Here is a 20579-nt window from a genome sequence, read left to right as displayed (position 1 = left end):
GTCACATGAAAGAAAAAAAACCCAAACAATCCCATCCTAAAATAGCTGGAAGACTAAAACAATAAAATCAAGAGACATGAGCCCAAGGGACATAATTATTACTCTATCAAAGACAGTTCAGGGCCGTCCCTGTGGCTTGGTGGTTAAGTGCGCGCGCTGCGATGCTGGCGGCCCGGGTTCGGATCCCGGGTGCGCATCGAGGCACCACTTCTCTGTCCATCCTGGGGCCGAGTCCCACATACAGCAACTAGAAGGGTGTGCAGCTGTGACATACAACTATCTACTGGGGCTTTGGGGGCAAAAAATAAAATAAATAAAATCTTTAAAAAAAAAAAAAAAAAAAAAAGATAGTTCAGGGACCATTAAAAAAGAAATTCAAGGCTATTTTAGTTTGGTTAAGCAATAATACTAACCCTGGACAAATTAACACTAATATAAAAATAACTGGCTTAATGGTTGACTTACCCGAAGATTGAGCTTATGCCGGAGATCTATTAGCTGCTGTGGGGTGAGGTTGGTTATCTCTTCATGCTCATTGTAAAAATTTTTTTCAAATGGTGGATAGTCAATCTGCAGGTCCAATTATTCAAAGTTAGTCTAGAATTCAAGAGTCAAGCCTGTAAGTTTGATTTTAATGTAAAATCATCTTTTACAAATATTACACAAATAAAGCCAGAACCAGCTAGAGACAACAAAGGAATTCACTTATTCATGACACACATCCCAAAAGTACAGCCAGTATCTTTTCCTATTCCCATTTTCAATATAAACACCAACATATTTCCTAAAGAGACTCTTAAGGAGTCCTCAGATTTGAACAACCTCGATGTAGACTAAAGACTCTCTACAATGCCAAAGGCCTCAGAGGACAAATATTTGAAAGAAAATATTCCACTGTATAACATTTAAATATGTTTTGGAGTAAGCTGTTCACCTAGCTCTAAGCATTTAAAAACATTTCTAGGGCCGGCCCGGTGGCTTAGCGGTTAAGTGCGAACGCTCCGCTGCTGGCGGCCCAGGGTTCAGATCCCGGGCACGCACCGACGCACCGCTTCTCCGGCCATGCTGAGGCCGCATCCCACATACAGCAACTAGAAGGATGTGCAGCTATGACATACAACTATCTACTGGGGCTTTGGGGGAAAAAATAAATAAATAAAATTATAAAAAAAAATAAAGGGCCGGCCCTGTGGCTTGGTGGTTAAGTGTGCGCGCTGCGATGCTGGCGGCCCGGGTTCGGATCCCGGGTGCGCATCGAGGCACCACTTCTCCCTTCATCCTGAGGCCGAGTCCCACATGCAGCAACTAGAAGGATGTGCAGCTACGACACACAACTATCCACTGGGGCTTTGGGGGGAAAAAATAAAATAAATAAAATCTTTAAAAAAAATAAAAAAATAAAAAAATAAAAATAAAAATAAAACAACATTTCTAGTATTTCCTTTAGGGAGAGCTCTGCCTTCAGAGAGTTCTCTTCTTTTTAAAAACATGGAAATGTTTACGTAACTTTTTTTTTTATGTATGACCAAGCATTTCCAATTCCAAAGAGGGAAGAAGTCATTTCTGCTACTCTTTTCATAGCTTACTGTATAAGAATACAAAACATATCACCACATATGAATTTGGCTAAATGATTCTCTTTTTTTTAATTTTTTTATTTTTTTATTTTTTTTTGTGAGGAGATCAGCCCTGTGCTAACACCCGCCAATCCTCCTCTTTTTTTTTTTTGCTGAGGAAGACGGCCCTGGGCTAACATCTGTGCCCACCTTCCTCCACTTTATATGGGACGCCGCCACAGCATGGCTTGCCAAGCAGTGCGTCGGTGCGCGCCCGGGATCCGAACCAGCGAACCCCGGGCCGCCGCAGCGGGACGCGCGCACTTAACCGCTTGCGCCACCGGGCCGGCCCCTGATTCTCTTTTTGATAACACAATATGTCTACAATAAACATTTTTTAAGGAGAATTTATGCCTTTGATAGTCAAAAATTTCATAATTCTGGATACAGCTTACAATTAATTATCTTTCTATGATACTATCAACAAAAAGAAAGTTTTAAAAGTTTCCCTTTGGCATCATTAATAGGCAGGACCTTTTGTTACGCTTACCATAATGCTGCACTAAGCTATAACAGGATTTTCTTTAGTTCTCTTCTAACTTTTTATTAGAATGGAAACTCCATGAGGGCAAGAATTTTTGTCTTTGTTTACAAATTTTACATAGAAATACGTAAATATCTTTACATACATATCTTTTTGTGTCAAAAAAAAAAATTAATGTCAAGAAAGCTACTTATAGGCAGAAGGGGTATCCTGTCTCTCCTGGCAGAGTGCCCATTACATTAGGACAAGTGTGGGATACCCCAGTGTGATGATGAAGTTTGAATGCTTTGTGCCAAGTATCTCAAACATTTTATTAGATGACTATTTCAAGTATTTGTGTTTTTCCTTATTGGATTTTCACCCTTTATCATGGATGCTTCCTCCTAGATCAGTTTCACATCTGTCACATGTAAAATACCAAGGCATTAGTGGTAGCATCTGTACAAAAGGAAATATTTGAAAAATTGAATATAACCCATACTCCAGTCTAGACCAGTAGTTATCACTTTTTAGTCTCAGGTGCCCTTTATATGCACTTAACAAAAACACGAGCTTTCTTTTATGTGGGTTATATCTATTGATATTTACCATATTAAAATTAAAACTGAACAAAAATTTCTTAATCTATTCACTTAAAAATAACAATAAACCCATTACACGTTAACATAAATGCTTAAAAGTAACTATTTTATAACACTGTTTTACATTTTTACAAATCTCTTTAACGTGTGAGTTAAAACGGTTTCGGGGCTGGCCCAGTGGCACAAGCAGTTAAGTGCGCGCGCTCCGCTGCAGTGGCCCGGGGTTCGCCGGTTCGGATCGCAGGCACGCACCGACACACTGCTTGGCAAGCCATGCTGTGGCGGTGTCCCATACAAGGTGGAGGAAGATAGGCACGGATGTTAGCCCAGGGCCAGTCTTCCACAGCAAAAAAACAGGAGGATTGGCAGATGTTAGCACAGGGCTGATCTTCCTCACAAAAAACAAAACAAAACAAAGAAAATGGTTCCTACTATATTCAAATTGTTGCAATATGTTGCTTTGATTGAAGCCCATAAAGAAAATCTGGCCTCACAAAGATATGTAGTGGGAAAATGGAAGAGATTATTTACTAATAGCCTTTTCAGATTCTTGCAGATTTTTATTCTTCTTCACTACTACACCAAAATTTGACAAGTGATCATTTCTTAAAGGTTATTTTCACTTTGTAACCCGAAACCATATCAACGAACTTTTCACATTCCATTACATTATAATCCATGGGTCTATCATGTGCTTTGAATGGAGCTTTCACTCAAGCAAGATTTTGTAACATCATACATTGGCTATTAGAAAATGCTGGTTCACTGAGGTAGTATGCAGATAATCCAAACAGTGACACATTTCATTATATAATGTATACCAAAAAAAAAATCACAGTTGTTTATCACCATGAATGTCATTACAATGGACTTTAAGTACTGAAAAGTCAATTCTAGTCAAAGTCAAGCTCACTGTGGTGAATATGTTTCCCAGATTCTAATTTTTGCTTGAATTTCTATCATTGGCAATAAACATTTTCATTTGTTTTCCTTTAAGTGTCATTCATTTTCTCAAGTGAAAACAGTGTTTCGGGGGCAAAAAAAGCAGTTAGTTCAGCTCACAACTCAAATACCTAAGCGCTTTTCCTTGAGATAACTATCATATTTTGGTATGCAACAGAAATGCTTTATTTATACTTCCCATTTTGTCACACAGAATAAAAAGACAAGTAACACAAGGGTCAAGATTTAATAAATAATTTTTACTGCTTCATCAAAGATATTCTTAAGGGCCGGCCCCGTGGCTTAGTGGTTAAGTGCACGCGCTCTGCTACTGGTGGCCCGGGTTCGGATCCCTGGCACGCACCGACGCACTGCTTCTCTGGCCATGCTGAGGCCGCGTCCCACATACAGCAACTAGAAGGATGTGCAACTTAGACATACAACTATCTACTGGAGCTTTGGGGGAAAAAAAAAGGAGGAGGATTGGCAATAGATGTTAGCTCAGAGCCGGTCTTCCTCAGCAAAAAGAGGAGGATTAGCACGGATGTTAGCTCAGGGCTGATCTTCCTCACAAAAAAAAAAAAAAAGATATTCTTAAGTGAAGCTGGCTTTTTTTCTTTTTTAACTGTAATGGTCTTGCAGAGAAGAATATAATGACTACTAGAACAGCTGGTTCCACTGTCTTGATTCATGCTAAGCTTTCAGTAGTTTTACCTACCACTGATTTTAACCACTGATGCAAATGCTGATGCAGTGAAAAAGGTAAATAATCTTAGCATTATTATGAAAATTCTTTTGACTTTGTAGACTCTCTGGAAAGATCCTTCCAGGAGTCCTTGGACCATACTTTGAGAACCATTACTCTAAATCTAGAATCACTAGGACATGCAGGATCTAATCTGATATTTAACCCGTATGAAACACTGCATTTTTCTCAAGTGGGTATACTGATATCCTCATTTCCTTTTCCTGATTATAAGGAACCTGTAATTCCTGGTTCCAATGACCAGCCTCACCTCTGCCCCAGATCTGGGAGAAATAGTAAACATTTACAGCAATTAAAAAAAAATGCAGGCCCAAGGGTCCATTTTGAAAGGAAGATGGTAAATGATGGTCTGGAAAACAAGTACAATTGCTTGAAAAAAATTCTTAGCCTAAAGTTGAATGTGAGCAAGTGATTCAGCTGTACCTTGAACAACAATATAGGCTATAAAGACCCATGGAATTTCTGACTCAACCACTTAGCAGAGATGACAAGATCCCAAAGAATAAATATTCTCATGACATAAGAATTATGAATCAGGAGTACCCAGATATTGGGAAAACCTAAATATTAAAGCTGAAGAAAACAGTATCAGCATGAAACAAGAATCAAATTCAGCAAGGAACACCATACCTCTGAATGATCAATGGGAGGAAGAGGATCAATGATTTTTTTGGAAGGTGCAATTGGATTTCCATCACTATCATATTCCAAATTATCTTCCTCCTCCTCTTGAACCACACCAGCAGTTGGGTTTTCTGCCATGTACCGAAAATAAGCTTCCTGCAGGAAAGCACAAGAACATAATCATACCCAAGTACAATTAAGAACATTTCTGCTCCTGTAATTAGTGCACACAGTGTACCAGATGACTGCACAGTTTAAGTACCTACCAAGTAAGGCAAGACTTTTACTAGCAATGATTCCTTTAACAATAGCAGTATTCAGAGGGACAATCAGAGGAAATGAATGAGACAGTTAGTATACAAAATGATTTAACTTGTTTAACAGAAAACTTACAAATCTGTCTGTTCTACAGCTTTCCTGGGGTGGGTGTCTACCTACCCTGCCCAGAGCTGTGGAACACATGCTGTGGCTTTACAAAACCAAGTTTGGAAGTTGACTCTGATTAAAAGGGTCACAAACCTGGAAAGGGCTACTGTTCACTCTGGTTCCCTTCTCACCATCCCACAACTGAACAATGGAAAAATACTAAAAGACAGTTACTAACGTTCCATCTTGAAATACAAGAATCACAAACAGAATCCTTAGAGAGAGGTAGAGGTTAGGTGTTGCTAGAGGCCATCAGTAGATCCCACACTACTCTATTTCTTGATTTATCAGAATAAACATTAATTTTGGATTAAAAAAAATCAAGCTGAATAAAGCTCCTATTTGTTTTTGATGTCATAGTTGATCAAAAGTTCCATCTTCAACATGGGGGAAAGCCACGTGAATCTTTATATTACCTACTGGTCACACATGTAGAAAAGGAGCAAGTCAAATGACATTCCCTGCCGAATGTCAAGAATGGCCATTTCAGTGAAGGCAAGCTCTAGCTTGTCCCCAGTATAGACTTTGTGGGTAAAAATAAAAGATAGAAATACTGCATAGGAACTCACTTGGTCATCTTCCTCTTCAATGTCATCTCGAATACCCCTGGAAAAACAAGCGGAGAAACAAACTTCCCTGCAAATGTTCCACATACCCAGCTCCATACTTATAGCAGATTAGTGTTGAATTCCATACAGCACAGGAACTCTCAACACTAACAATAACAAAGCAGCAATAAGCACACTGTAAACTATCCATTCATCACACATGTGTGGTTTCACTCTATAAGCTGCAGTTTGCATTTCTTTTGAATGGGATGATATGGTACCCCTAGAAACATCAATTACCAACAAGTGTATAAGGAGTAAAAACTTTTGAAGATAGATACTCAAGGATCCTAGCCTTGTCAACCCCACGCAACAAATACAATGCAGTTGTAAAAAGCATTTTATATTTAAAAAAAAAAAAAAATCCTGCATTTGGTATACGCTAAAAAGAATGTCATAACTTTCTTAATGTCCCCCACAGTTTCTAGCTCTGGAGTAACTGCATTGAGCCAAAATCTTTGAGGACAGAGAGTAAAACTACACCAACTCTTTTGTAAGTTTGGGACTAAAACTCCTAAGTAGTTCACATGGAGAAGGGGACCATTGCGACTTGCTACATCTCTCAGGAGCTATAGAAAGTATGGTTGTTTAATTTCCACAGCCATCTCTTTCTAATCAGATTTTCTGCCTAAGTTAGAGCACCTGCTATTCCTAAGGCAAGCAACATCACCAGTATAAGGCAGCTGGAAGAGGATGCAACACATAGTAAGCACCGAAGAGAAGGCTGAACCTCCATATGGCATAAGAACCTTGGGGAGGGCCTGTGGCACCAACTGCCAAGGGGAGGGAAGGTCCAATCATGCCTACTTGTGCCTGGTAGCAAAAGCCTTAAGAGGAGTGTATTCAGCAAGGGAAGGAGGAGAATTCTCTTTCCCAGAGAATAAAGTATTTCAAATTCTGATTAGTTGCTAAAGCATGTTGTCACTCCTTAAATAATAAAACCTAATTTATTTATTAATAATATACGTAGTTTTAAAAATGATATAATCACCATTACTTCTCATAATCAATCATATAGGCATTAACCTATTTTATATTAGTTATGGAACAAAAAGAACAATGAACCCAAATTTTAGTAATTATGCTCTCAACTCCCACTGTAACTCATTATTATGTTTACTAAAAAACTATTTACAGTTGAACACCAAACACTATTCTACCAAAAGGAATGCTTTTTAATTACTGCAAGTGCAAAGACTTTCGTCATCTTTATTACTGACAGAAATATTATTCAAGGTATAGGAAAAACTTCAAGTCAAGACACTCGTGTATTTTAATTTTTCTCTATCAACTTCGGGGAAAGAGGCTTTGTAATACTGTTGCAATTTTCACGTAACCTTTGTGAGAGAGAAGAAAACAACTTACTTCACGTTTTTTCTTTCTTTGTCCTTTTCTTCAAGCCTCTTCATGTCTCTAGCCGCCTGATCCTAATGAAACAAAAGGACATACGGAATCATATGAACTAAAAAACCTTGAAAAGGAAATTTCTTTATAAAGAATTTTTAGATTTGAACAGTGCCATTATAGTTTTAGCTATACATTTTGACAATTATTTTTTTAAATACTATACATGGACTGTGTAATTTTTATAATCACAATATAAAAATCAATGCAGGGCCGGCCCCGTGGCTTAGCGGTGAAGTGCTCGCGCTCCGCTGCTGGCGGCCCGGGTTCGCATCCCGGGCGCGCACCGACGCACCACTTCTCTGGCCATGCTGAGGCCGCGTCCCACATACAGCAACTAGAAGGATGTGCAACTATGACGTACAACTATCTACTGGAGCTTTGGGGAAAAAATAAATAAATAAAATTAAAAAAATCAATGCAATATATACAATGGATACAAAAATTAGCAAAAATGCTTGAATGGCCACTTTTTTTCTTTCTATTTAAATTAATGATATAATTATGGCTGTAATTATGGGCTTTAATTTCAGGCAAATCAGAAAAGGCAAATCATCTTTTCTCAAAGTGTGGCTTAAGACCATTTACATCAGATTACCAATGGGGCTAGAAAAAAAAAATGAAGATTTCTGGATATGACTCTGGAAAGGTGGTTCTCAAACTGAGGTGATTCTGTCCCCAGTGGACATTTGGCAATCATTTTTGGTTGTCATAACTGGAGGGGGAGGGTTGTTACTAGTATCTAGTGGGTAAAAGACACAGATGCTGCTAAACATCCTACGACACACAGGAGAGCCCCAACAACTAAGAATTATCCAGCACCCATGTCAACAGTCCTGAGGCTGATAAACCCTGCTCTAAATCTACTAAATCAGAATCCTTTGGGATGAAGTTAAATGCATGCAGTTTTTCCATTTTCCATTGGCAGTTCTTTCTTTAGTGAGGAAGATTAGCCCTGAGCTAACATCTGTGCCAATCTTCCTCAACTTTATATGTGGGTCACTGCCACAGCATGGCTGATGAGTCGTGCAGGTCCGTGCCTGGGATCCGAACCCGGCAGAGCTGAAGCTGAAACCCTGCTGCCGAAGCAGAGCATGCCAAACTCAACCACTACGCCATGGGGCTGGCCGCTATGCCCCCCATAGGCAATTCTTATACAGAGCAAATTGATAATCATTGATCTAAACTTAAATTAATTGTTTTATACATGTGAAAATCAAGGTCAAAAGAATTAAGTAATTTTCCCCAAGGTTAAGCACATTCTGCACAACTGTTTCTTGTTATAAAGCAACATGAGTTTTTCTGACTTCTTTGATTCAAACAAATGTCACTGGGGGCCAGCCCAGTGGCATAATGGTTAAGTTCACACGCTCCACTTCAGTGGCCCATGGTTTGCAGGTTCAGATCCTGGGCACGGACGTACACACTGCTCAGCAAGCCATACTGTGACAGCGTCCCATATATAAAAAATAGATGAAGACTGGCACAGATGTTAGCTCAGGGCCAATCTTCCTCAAGCAGAAAGAGGAAGACTGACAACAGATGTTAGCTTAGGGCTCATCTTCCTCACCAAAAAAAAAAAGGTCACTATATATAACCTGGCATGATCAGGTGTTCTATCTAATCAAATGTTCCTGATAAAGAGGAATTATTTTAAAAAGAAATATTACACACGAATAATTGATTTTTCAAGGGACTGAGCCAGACACAAAATATACTTAAGACTATAACTGAAGTGAAGACGATAGAAAAACAATGTAACATAAGAAATGGGTCGTAAACACTTACAGAACATATTTTTTAAGCCCACTTGAATCTTTTTTTGAAACAGTGGCTAAAAATAAATCTTCATCTAGTTCAAATACTAGAAAAGTTTATACTTTCTAGAAAAGTTACACCTGAGATCAGGGATTAATGCAATGCTTCGGCAAAAACACTCTCTCCAAGATCAGACACTATCCAATCTCTGTGTCCTAAAAATGAGCAAAATCCCTTTGGATACTACATCAAAAACTACCCAGAAGAATAATACTACATCAAAAAGATTAAACCTCCAAACAGCTTCAACTACTTGAAATGCCAAGCAAGCGAATCTGGGCCATTCTTGGATACTCCCACTCGAAAAGGGCTACACTAGCTTGTGCTACCAAAAATTAAATCTAAATTTAAACACAGAAAAAATCAAGAGCTGATTTTTCTTCTAATTCATCACTAGGGATCTCAAGAAATAATGAGAAACATAGCCCTTTGGGAAATGCCCCTATCTCAAAAAGATAAAAAAAAAATGTACAAGACATCTCAAACATGACAAACCATTTATTGTCTTTACTTTTAGAGAGAATCATTCAACATATTTACTAAATCACTGCCATGTTGCAGAGCACATTTGTGTTCTGAATAGTTTTGGTAAGTGTTATGGCAGAAATACACAGTGCTACAAGAACTCAGATACAGAACAATACAGCAGAAGGAATATAGGCTTTGGAGTTGAATTCTGGCTCTGCTATCTATTAGGTGTTTACTCTTTGGCGAGTAATTTTAAGTTGTTCTAAATCAAAGGCAAGAAACTCAAACACCTACGGGATGCCAATCTGACAACGACTGAAGTGAGCCAGGATAAGAAAAGTTGTATTCTTTTGACACAGACACACTCTGCTGGTACTTTACTAAGTAGCAAGATTCTTCTAAAGAAGAATGCTCTAATTTTTCTTGTACCACATGGCCTTTTATTTTCTGTTATTGATAAGAGACCCAAGCTCAGAGAAATATTTCTCTACTGTAAGAGAACTACAACACAAGTGTGATGACAAATGGTTCTAAATTGTGGCCTCAATGTCAACAAGAGAACAGATTGATGGAACTATGGTGAACCAGAAAAGGCATGCTTTGTCTAAAGCAGCCAGCCATTTGCTCAGCAACAGCCTGTTTTTGCCACACAAGAATGCAGGCTTAGTATTGCCAGGTTTTCCACTTTTCAAAAGTCTGAACTTTTAGACAAATCTCCTGATCTTAGAAATATTGGCACATGTTTTTAAAAAGCAATGGCTAGGCCAAACAAAAACACATCTACAGTCATGCATCGCATAACGTTTCGGTCAATGATGGACTGCTTATATGACTGTGGTCCCATAAGATTAGTACCATGTAGCCTAGGTGTGTAGTTAGTAGGTTATACCATCTAGGTTTGTGTAAATACACTCCATGATGTTCACACATGACGAAATCACCTAACGACACATTCCTGAGAACGTATCCCTATTGTTAAGTGACACGTGACTGTATATTGGATTCTTTCTTTCCCTCTTTCCTTAGAGGAGAGATGAATTCTGGCTGAAGACTTCAGGTAACAAGTAACTGAGGAATCTGGAAGGACTTTATTTCATAAGCAAGGCAGTGACAGTGTTTGAGCAAGAGGAATAACATGATAGAAACATGCTTCAGTCTAATTAACATGGCGGGTAGCTGTATACCACATAAACGGGAGAGCAGCGAGCCTAAAGCAGGGAGACAATTTAGACCAGGCAAGAGTTAATGAGGGTATAAAGTAGGATGACTAATAGTGGAAACAAAAAGGAAGGAAGAGATGCAAGAGATACTGTAAAGACGGACAGAACTTGGCAAATGATGAGAGGAAAGGCAGCATGATAAAGAAAAGAACTAGGCTCTCAGGACTACTAAGCAAGAAAAATTAGATTTTGAGTCCCAGCTCTGCCACACAGTAGCAATGTGATTTGGGGCAAGAGATTTGAATTATCTTAGGGTTATTTTCTTACTAGTTAAAAAATTATATTTATGTATTTTTTCTATTTCTCATTATTATTCTGAGGACTAAATTAAATAAGTTATGAACATGCTTGATCATCTGGTAAAAAGAAAATAAGAGGGGCCGGCCCGGTGGTGCAAGCGGTTAAGTGCACACGTTCCACTGTGGCGGCCCGGGGTTCGCCGGTTCGGATCCCGGGTGTGCACCGACGCACTACTTGTTAAGCCATGCTGTGGCGGCGTCCCATATAAAGTGGAGGAAGATGGGCATGGATGTTAGCCCAGGGCCAGTCTTCCTCAGCAAAAAAAGAGGAGGATTGGCATTGGATGTTAGCTCAGGGCTGGTCCTCCTCACAAAAAAAAAAAAAAAAAAGAAAAGAAAATAAGAAAGAGGGGCGAGTGAAAGGAAGAAGTTAAAGCCAAGGTGATTGTGTGAATTTTAGTGCAATTAAGAGAAATAAGCAAGGGCCGGCCCCATGGCTTAGTGGTTAAGTGCGCGCGCTCTGCTGCTGGCGGCCCGGGTTCGGATCCCGGGCGCGCACCGACGCACCGCTTCTCCGGCCACGCTGAGGCCACGTCCCACATACAGCAACTAGAAGGATGTGCAGCTATGACATACAACTATCTACTGGGGCTTTGGGGGGAAAAAATAAATAAATAAATAAAATCTTTAAAAAAAAAAAAAAGAGAAATAAGCAAGACAAAACAAAGACTTAGTTGAGGAGGAAAAGATGATGAACTGAGTTTAAGGTTCCAGGGGGACACACCCATGTAAAAATGGCCAATATGCTTCTAGAAAAGCAGAGCTAAAACCCAAGAGAGACTATGAGACTAAAAACATGAATTATCTATCCAGAAGTTAAGTTTTAGAAGTAGATGAGGTTATTTATACAGAAGTTAAGTTTTAGAAGTAGATGAGGTCACTAAGGAATGTATAAAGAGAGAAGATAGCAAATGAATATAGAGAACTGTAGGAGAATCCTCATATTTGAGAAACCTGAAGAGGATCACAAGAATGACAGAAAACAGTCAGATGGATATGTAAGGGTTTTTTTTTTGGTACAACAATGATATGATTATGTTTTTTTAACAGTTATCTTATAGAGACACAGAACTACCGATGGATGAAATGATATATCTGAGATTTACTTTAAAATAATCTAAAAGAGGGCTGGGGAGGGGTTAGGTAACACAAGATTGGCCAAAAGTTATTTGATAAAGTAGGGTGAAGGGCACATGGGGGCTCATTTTATTATTCTACTTTTGTCTGTGTTTGAAATTTTTCATAATAAAAAGTAAATAAGTCAATAAATAGAAAAGTCAAAGAGATGAGAGAAAAAGGACAAAATGCAAAATCACAAAAAACAAATGATAAGAATTTTAAGAAGGAAGTGGTCACAAGTTTCAATTTCTACAGGGAGGTCATGGATGTTGATGTAATGTTGATAATAAATAAACATTACAAGTACAGAATACAGAATTCATAATTTTATCAATTTAAGATTAATTGCCTTAAGTAAATACATAATTAATAAATGCTAGATGGAATCAGAATGTTCAATTCCACTTAAAAATATACCAATAATTATTAAAACAAAACACACACACACACACGAATCTTGAGCTCCTATGTTCAAGGGTTACAGTTCAAATTTCTAGGCACTGATCATCTCTGAAAACACTACAGGGCAAGTGGAAGTATATTTAAGAAACTGCGGAGTACAACAGCAAAATTCTGCAAAAAAAAAAAAAAAGGCGGGGGCGAGAAAACAAATTCTGAACAAGGACTGAAGCACAAGGTTAATTTGATCTATTTATAACTGCTGAAAATTTTTCACAAAATAGAGTTGATACTTGCCTCCACTTCAGCCATGAATGCCTCCAAGGGATCATCATCACTGTCAGAATCTACTGGCTTGGAATGGAACTGTTGGCGGGTAGGCGAGTTTTCAGCAGGAATGTAAGGTAAATCAACATTGCTAGAGTCTTCTTCCTCATCTTCAAAATATCTGAAAATTAAAATGTGTGAATGTAAAGTGAATGTTTAGTTTGGCGTCAGTGAATCTTTCATTTAACAGAAATTTTTACTATGTTATATGTTACTATTAAGAGATTTAAACTATACAGGTCAAATTAGAGACCTCCAGGTTTTGGCTAAGGACCTAATTATTAAGTATTACTTAACACATGCAAAATTCTAATATTGCAAAAAAAAAGACACAGCAGATTCTCCACTTCAATAGCGCCTGTCCAAATCACATTTCCAGTTCTGTTAAAAGCGATGAGTTTTCAGTACAAATTTAGTATATCATTGTCGAATAGATATAGCAAATATTTAAAGAATGTATGCTATGAAAAAAATTACTTTTGTATGAAACATTAAAAACCTAGTTTATTCTTTATAATCCTCTAAAAACTTTTAGATATATTCCCAAGGCTAGTGACTTTCTTCAGAAGTTCTGGGCTATTTTCTGAGGACCAAGAGAAAACTTCTAGAATTAAAAATAAATGCTCAATTCAAAATCATTCACCAGGGGCTGGCCCCGTGGCATAAGCGGTTAAGTGCACGCGCTCTGCTGCAGCGGCTCGGGGTTCGCCGGTTCCGATCCCAGACACGCACTGATGCACGGCTTGTCAAGCCATGCTGTGGCAGCGTCCCATATAAAGTAGAGGAAGATGGGCATGGATGTTAGCCCAGGGCCAGTCTTCCTCAGCAAAAAAGAGGAGGATGGGCAGATGTTAGCTCAGGTCTGATCTTTCTCACCAAAGAAAACAAACCCAAAATCATTCACCATACTACTTAAGTATTCAGAAAAGACAACTTCAAAGTCTGGAGAAAGCATCACTTTCCCTCTAACAAACTTCCCAGAAAAGGATGTCTATGCAGCTCTTTATAAACTAAAACAAAAAAAAACATTGTTTTTGGGCCAGCCCCGTGGCTTAGCGGTTAAGTGCGCGCGCTCCGCTACTGGTGGCCCGGTTCGGATCCCAGGTGCGCACGGACGCACCGCTTCTCTGGCCACGCTGAGGCCGCGTCCCACATACAGCAACTAGAGGGACGTGCAACTATGACATACAACTATCTACTGGGGCTTTGGGGGGAAAAAAAAGGAGGAGGATTGGCAATAGATGTTAGCTCAGAGCCAGCCTTCCTCAGCAAAAAGAGGAGGATTAGCACGGATGTGAGCTCAGGGCTGATCTTCCTCACAAAAAAAACAAACAAACAAACAAAAAAAAACCATTGTTTAGACCTTACCTCAAAATTAAATAAAATAGTAATATAATCAAATATTAATTTAAGTAAATAACAACTGCAGCTTAAAATTTTAAAGCATTTCAAGTCTTCATAGGAATTATTTTAAAAGTTCTAACAACTGTAATGTGCTACACACACACAAACACATACTCATTTATATAGCAGGTTTCATTGAACTAATGAAAAAGTGTCCCTGAACTGGTAAACTGCTCTCTAGAATAATCATCCCTGACTTTGCTGAACCTTAAACAGCTACTTCTGTATTTAATTCCTGATTAACATACCAGTTTTTAAAAATGCTACTGTGTACTTTAAAACCTTCAATCTTGAGGGGGCCGGCCCAGTGGTGCAAGCAGTTCAGTGCACGCATTCCACTGTGGCGGCCCAGGGTTCGCCGGTTTGGATCCCGTGCGCGCACCAACACACCGCTTGGCAAGCCATGCTGTGGCGGCGTCCTATATAAAGTGGAGGAAGATGGGCACGGATGTTAGCCCAGGGCCAGTCTTCCTCAGCAAAACAAGAGGAGGATTGGCAGATGTTAGTACAAGGCTGATCTTCCTCACAAAAAAAAAAAAAACAAAAAAAAAACTTCAATCTTGAAAATTTTTTTAATGAAAAAAAGTCGTCACAACCAGGCTGGAAATGATAGCAGTAAGAGATTTCTTCAGACTTGGCAAAAAGAAAAGTTATAACCTATAGGAATTAGAGCTCAAAACTTCAAACTCCAGTTTCTTATAACAACTACCTTATTAGACTATCAAGTTAAAAAAGATAATTGGTAAATGTTTCCTGAGAACTGTGGGCAAAAATCTGAGTACATTTTTCCACTACTATATGATGTCACAACATACTAGTTTTGAGGACTTAGGTATTGAGGTAAATTCTGTCTCTAGCAGTTCTGACACCTGCCTGTGTTTACGAAACAACTTATATAGTGTAAATAAAACACTTTAGTAAAGACCATCAAAAACCATGTGGATTTTTAAAACTCTTCAGCTATATTTAGGTTTCGATGGCCTCAAATCCTTTTTGGAACGAGTACTGTGAAGGTATAAGTAAGCACACAACGTTATTATATTCCTTACAAATGAGTAGTAGACTGAATAATTTCACTTTTTAGGTACAATGCAATTCAGTGAGACAACCAATTTAAGAAGTCATATTAGGGGTCAGTGGCGTAGCGGTTAAGTGCATGTGCTCTGCTGCAGCGGCCCAGGGTTCACAGGTTCGGATCCCAGGCTCGCACCAACACACTGCTTGTCAAGCCATGCTGTGGCAGCGTCCCATACAAAGTGGAGGAAGATGGGCACAGATGTTAGCCCAGGGCCAGTCTTCCTCAGCAAAAAGAGGAGGACTGACAACGGATGTTAGCTCAGGGCTAATCTTCCTCACCAAAAAAAAAAAAAAAGAAGAAGAAGAAGAAGAAGAAGTCATATTACAATTTGGGAAACAAATGGTTTCTTTGCCTCAATTTCTGTTGATGGCATGAATTTCTCAAAGCCCAACCTTTAATAAATTACTAGAAATTACCACTTACGCATTTTCTTCATCAAAGTTGGCCCGTTTAGATCCAATTTTGTAGAAAGAAGGGAGCTGAGGTGGAGCCGACTTTCCAAATCCAGAAGAAGAGCTGGTTGCCCCAAAGGCACTGTGGGACTGTTGTGGGAGTTTTGGTTCCTCCTTCTTTCCAGCACTAATGGCAAAACCTCCAAAGCCAAATCCCCTCTTAGTGCCAGGGCCACCTTTGTTCCAGTTCATGGTGTCAATGATTGATCTGTTATGCATAAGATACACTAGTATAAATTTAACTTTATAACGTAAATAGCCCACTTATTTTTATGTCTCTTTCAACCTCTACCTATAATTTTATTTTAAACTTTTCCCTCAATTAAAACTTTATCTTTTGTACTTCACATACGCAATATGCTAACCTCAACAAAATGGTCACATTTTCTAAGACACAGAAGAAACTGCTATTTCTTTTATTGGGATATCAATCTAAACAGGAATGCAGTATCTAATATCATCTCCTTCAAACAGATCTGATTGCTAATTTAACATCTTATTAAGCTGCCAAAAATACTCATAAGACAACAAATATTTTGGGGGATCTGATATGTACTAGGCTTGTGTTAGGCAACTGAAGATACCAAGATGAAAAGCCTTAAATCTCTTAATCTTTAATCATCAAGGAGTTTACAGTCTACCAGGAAAATAGACCAAAAAAAAGACAAAAGACAAAAACAGCCTACCATTATAATATAATGTAATGGTATAAGAGAGATTGAGGTGCTATCAGCAAGACTGTCTCAAAATTAAAGATTATCCTCTGGTAATCACATCTGGAGGAATCAAAGAATCAAAACTTAAAAGATAAGATCAGTTATTTGTAGAAAGTATCTATGTAATTGTCTCTGAAGTGTACTTATGAACCATGCATTTATTGAGCAACTGCCCTCTAGAACACTATCCAGGAAGAAACCATGATTCACTGATAAGTTGCCTTAAGTATTCAGTTAGCCTATGGTTAAGGATTACACAGAAATTTCCTGAGCATTGATGAAATCGCTTTAAAAACAATAGCTTATATCTTATTAGTCTAGGCTCCAAAAAACCGTTTTCAATGACACATTACCTAAGTTTTGTAGAAAAGCAGAAAACTCAGAAAGTAAAAAGGAACAAAATTTAAAACTATGTACCTGAAATTTCCTCTCCTAGATACGTAATTTTGTTGATATCTTTTGCTATTTTTCCTACGAATATGTGTGTATACACACACACAAAAGTTAAAAACTACATTGAAAAACATAATAAAACATACTGTATATATTGTTTTAGTTACTGATTTCTTCACCTAATGATATACTATGAACATCTTTAAAAGTCAGTAAATACACTTCTTCACTACTGTTTTAAAATGTGAAATATGGGTCGGCCCCGTGGCTTAGAGGTTAAGTACGTGCGCTCCGGTGCTGGCAGCCCGGGTTCGGATCCCGGGCGCACACCGACGCACCGCTTCTCCGGCCATGCTGAGGCCGTGTCCCACATACAGCAACTAGAAGGATGTGCAGCTATGACATACAACTATCTACTGGGCTTTGGGGGAAAAAATAAATAAATAAAATTAAAAAATAAATAAATAAATAAAATAAATAAAATGTGAAATATATCATATATCTTTGTGCATACCCTTAATTACTTCCTTAGGATCAATTTTTAAAATGCAATTGCTTAGCGAAAGGGAATATGCATTCTAAGTTTTAAAAATTTTAATTACTACTTACATTTATGCAAAAGTGTCCATTACACACTGAGTAAAATAAGACGGGCATAAAACAAGGTGGGTGGTATGATTCAATGTAAAAACGTGTTACATATACAGAGATAGCTGGAGGGTTGTTTACCAAAATGTTAACAGCAGTTATTTGACTTTTACTTTCTTCTTTGAATTAAAGTTTACCATTAATAAGAAAAATTACAATGTTTATAACAGACTCTGAAGCCAATGTGGAAAGGAGTTCCAAAAACTGCTTTTTATGATTGACACTGTTGAAGGGACCAGGAACAACTCTAGTTTTCTGGTTCTATGCCCCTCCCCCATATATACCTGGTAAGTTTTGTTTGAACTGCTATTATATAGCACTTAGTTCAATCTGCTTAGTATTAAATTTGATTTATGCTCTGTCAATCTCCACCCTTAGGCCACCCTTAGTTCCAGGTAGGGACTGTCTTTACTCATTTTGGACCTTCCATAGAAGTTACACATGGCTAAAATAAGTACTTACTAAGTACTTGTTTATTTGAATTTAATTAAGACCATCTGCTTTCTTCAGGAATCCCTTGAGGGGAATCAACACAATTCTGGTGAGATGAGATTTAGTAAGAATATTTACATGCAAGAAAATTTTAGCATCTGATGTTTTTTTTTTTTATTTCTTTTTTTTTTTAATTTTTTGTTTATTGCAGTAACATTAGTTTATAACATTGTAAAAATTTCAGGTGTACATCATTGTACTTCTATTTCTGCATAGATTACATCAAGTTCACCACCAAAATACTAATTACAACCCATCACCACACACATGTACCGAATTATCCCTTTCACCCTCCTCCCTCCCCCCATCCCCTCTGGTAACCACCAATCCAATCTCTGTCCCTATGTGTTTGTTTATTGTTGTTATCTGATAATGTTTTACCAATTTATGAGCCTGGCTTTACAAGAGCTGTTCCTAAGCAACAAAAATGATGGACTCTGAATTTTAACCTCATTTTCCCTAGTGTATATAATGTATAATGAGGGGCTAATCAATAAGCCATAGAAATCAGAAGGTAGGCAAAGGAAGGATAGGAAAAAAATCTTTAAGTTTGGGTAGCTTTTAAGAATCACATCAACAATCTGCTAGCAGGAAAACTTTCAGTGGTTTAGTGAAAGCCTGCTGAGGAAGGTCAGGCAGTGTTATTAAGTACTGGGCATTTAGAGACGAAAGATTCAGTCCCATTCTCAAGGAGTTCACATTGTAGTTTCAGCCAGCTAAAAAAAACATTATATGTTCTAACAGAAGTATTGCACAAAGTGCATTCAATGGTGTCCCAAGAGAGCGGTACCCAACCCAGGATGAGTAGAGGAGAAGGCACAGAAGTTTTTCTGGAGATACACTGGTGTTAAGTTTTGAAATCTCAAGAGGCATTAGACCAGGGAAAAAGCATCAGAGCAGGGCATTTTAAATTGAGGGAACTCTAAGTACTACCTCAGGGAACTGGGAATAGTTCAGTGCAGCTAGAGTTCCAGTTCTGTAGGACATCTGGGAAAGTTGCAGGACACACGCTCAAAAAGACGGGCAGGGCCTAGATGAACAGCTTAGTATGCTATGCTAAGAATACACCATACAAAACTATATTCTGCCAGTTATAAGGAATCTTAATTTTAAGCAAAAAGGGGACACATTTCAGATCAGTGTTTCAGAAAGATAAGATGAGAGACACATATGAAAAGTTGGAGCCAACAAGATGCAAAACATGCAATAATTTTTTCTTTACTCTTCGGAGAGTTAGGTCAACCAAAAGACTGAGAACACTTTAGTGCCCCTGAGCCTTTCACTAGTTGATTTAGAACACAGTGCCCTTTTCCCCTAATTTATTGCCTCAGCAAGGCCAAACAATTGTGCTTTCTAAATACCCCGCTGACTAGAACGTTAGCTCCATGAGGGCAGGGACTTTGCCTGTTTTGCCCAGCACTTTATCCTTAGTGCCTAGTGTGTGTGTAGTAATCAAAAAATTTTTGTTGAATAAATATCATGCCTTCAGGCTCTTCAAAATTCATCCCAGCATTTGTGAAAACCGTCATCTTCCATTATTACACACCTCACTATCTAGCCATCCAGCCTTCCTGATTAAATCGAAGCCAGATCATCCTCAAGGTACCATTAATTCCTTACTCTCTTGACAAGTTTTTCCTACTATTAGACCATGTATATGGCTACTTAACCTCGACAGTCACAGAGGTTTGAGAAATTATAGCTGATAGGAGAAGCGAAAGATAGCCAACCTAATCTCTATTTGGTTTTATGATGTTAAAAAAAAAGATGAACCCTCTTCTGCTTAGATTATTATTTGGCAATCTCTAAACAAACACTGGAGAAGAGACATCTACTAAATAGTTGATAACGAAGTCAAAGCAGTGAGGATATTAAAAGATTAACTATCCTCCTACTATTTGTGGGTCTCCTCAAAGCTCCATTTGGTCTTAACACACACACACACACACACAGGCGCTTCTGAGCCTTCTCTCAGGTTATAATAATATACCTGTATCCTTTCTACTAAGCTGGTAAACTCATATCAAATAGCTCTGAAACTTCACCGCTGCCTTCATAAACACTTCTCAGACTGATGACAGAAATGGCGAGAACACCCACTAGCTTCAGTGCATACAGAAATCACCACATGGTTTTCAACACCCAGGTATAATTCACCGACTTCATTAAAAACAATAAACAACAACAACAACAACAAATCCAATTAAAAATGAGCAAAGGACTTGAATAGACATTACTCCAAAGAACATATACAAATGGCCAACAAGCATATGAAAAGATGCTCACCGTCACTAA

The 20579-nt window shown here is 38.3% G+C and overlaps 1 protein-coding gene across 3 annotated transcripts in view; it reads right to left on the bottom strand.

Moving 5' to 3' along the window:
• DDX42 (DEAD-box helicase 42) overlaps positions 1–20579 on the bottom strand; it is a 39731-nt gene that overhangs the window by 12981 nt on the left and 6171 nt on the right. For 2 of the 3 annotated variants that reach the window (XM_087441408.1, XM_014789157.2), the window contains exons 2-7: positions 16007–16243; positions 13072–13222; positions 7413–7474; positions 6009–6045; positions 5020–5169; positions 466–570 (exon numbers count right to left, since the gene is read on the bottom strand). In XM_087441408.1, the coding sequence (XP_087297534.1) occupies positions 466–570; positions 5020–5169; positions 6009–6045; positions 7413–7474; positions 13072–13222; positions 16007–16227 (726 nt within the window). In that variant the 5' untranslated portion in view covers positions 16228–16243. Of the gene's footprint in view, positions 1–465; positions 571–5019; positions 5170–6008; positions 6046–7412; positions 7475–13071; positions 13223–16006; positions 16244–20579 lie in introns of those variants that run through there. The other variant, XM_087441409.1, reaches the window with a different exon arrangement.

This window comes from Ceratotherium simum, chromosome 16 (assembly GCF_057802395.1).
Source record: "Ceratotherium simum simum isolate JZ-2026a chromosome 16, ASM5780239v1, whole genome shotgun sequence".
NCBI lineage: Eukaryota > Metazoa > Chordata > Mammalia > Perissodactyla > Rhinocerotidae > Ceratotherium > Ceratotherium simum.
The sequence above is the reverse complement of the archived record's forward strand: the minus strand, read 5'-3'. Positions and strand labels throughout refer to the sequence as shown.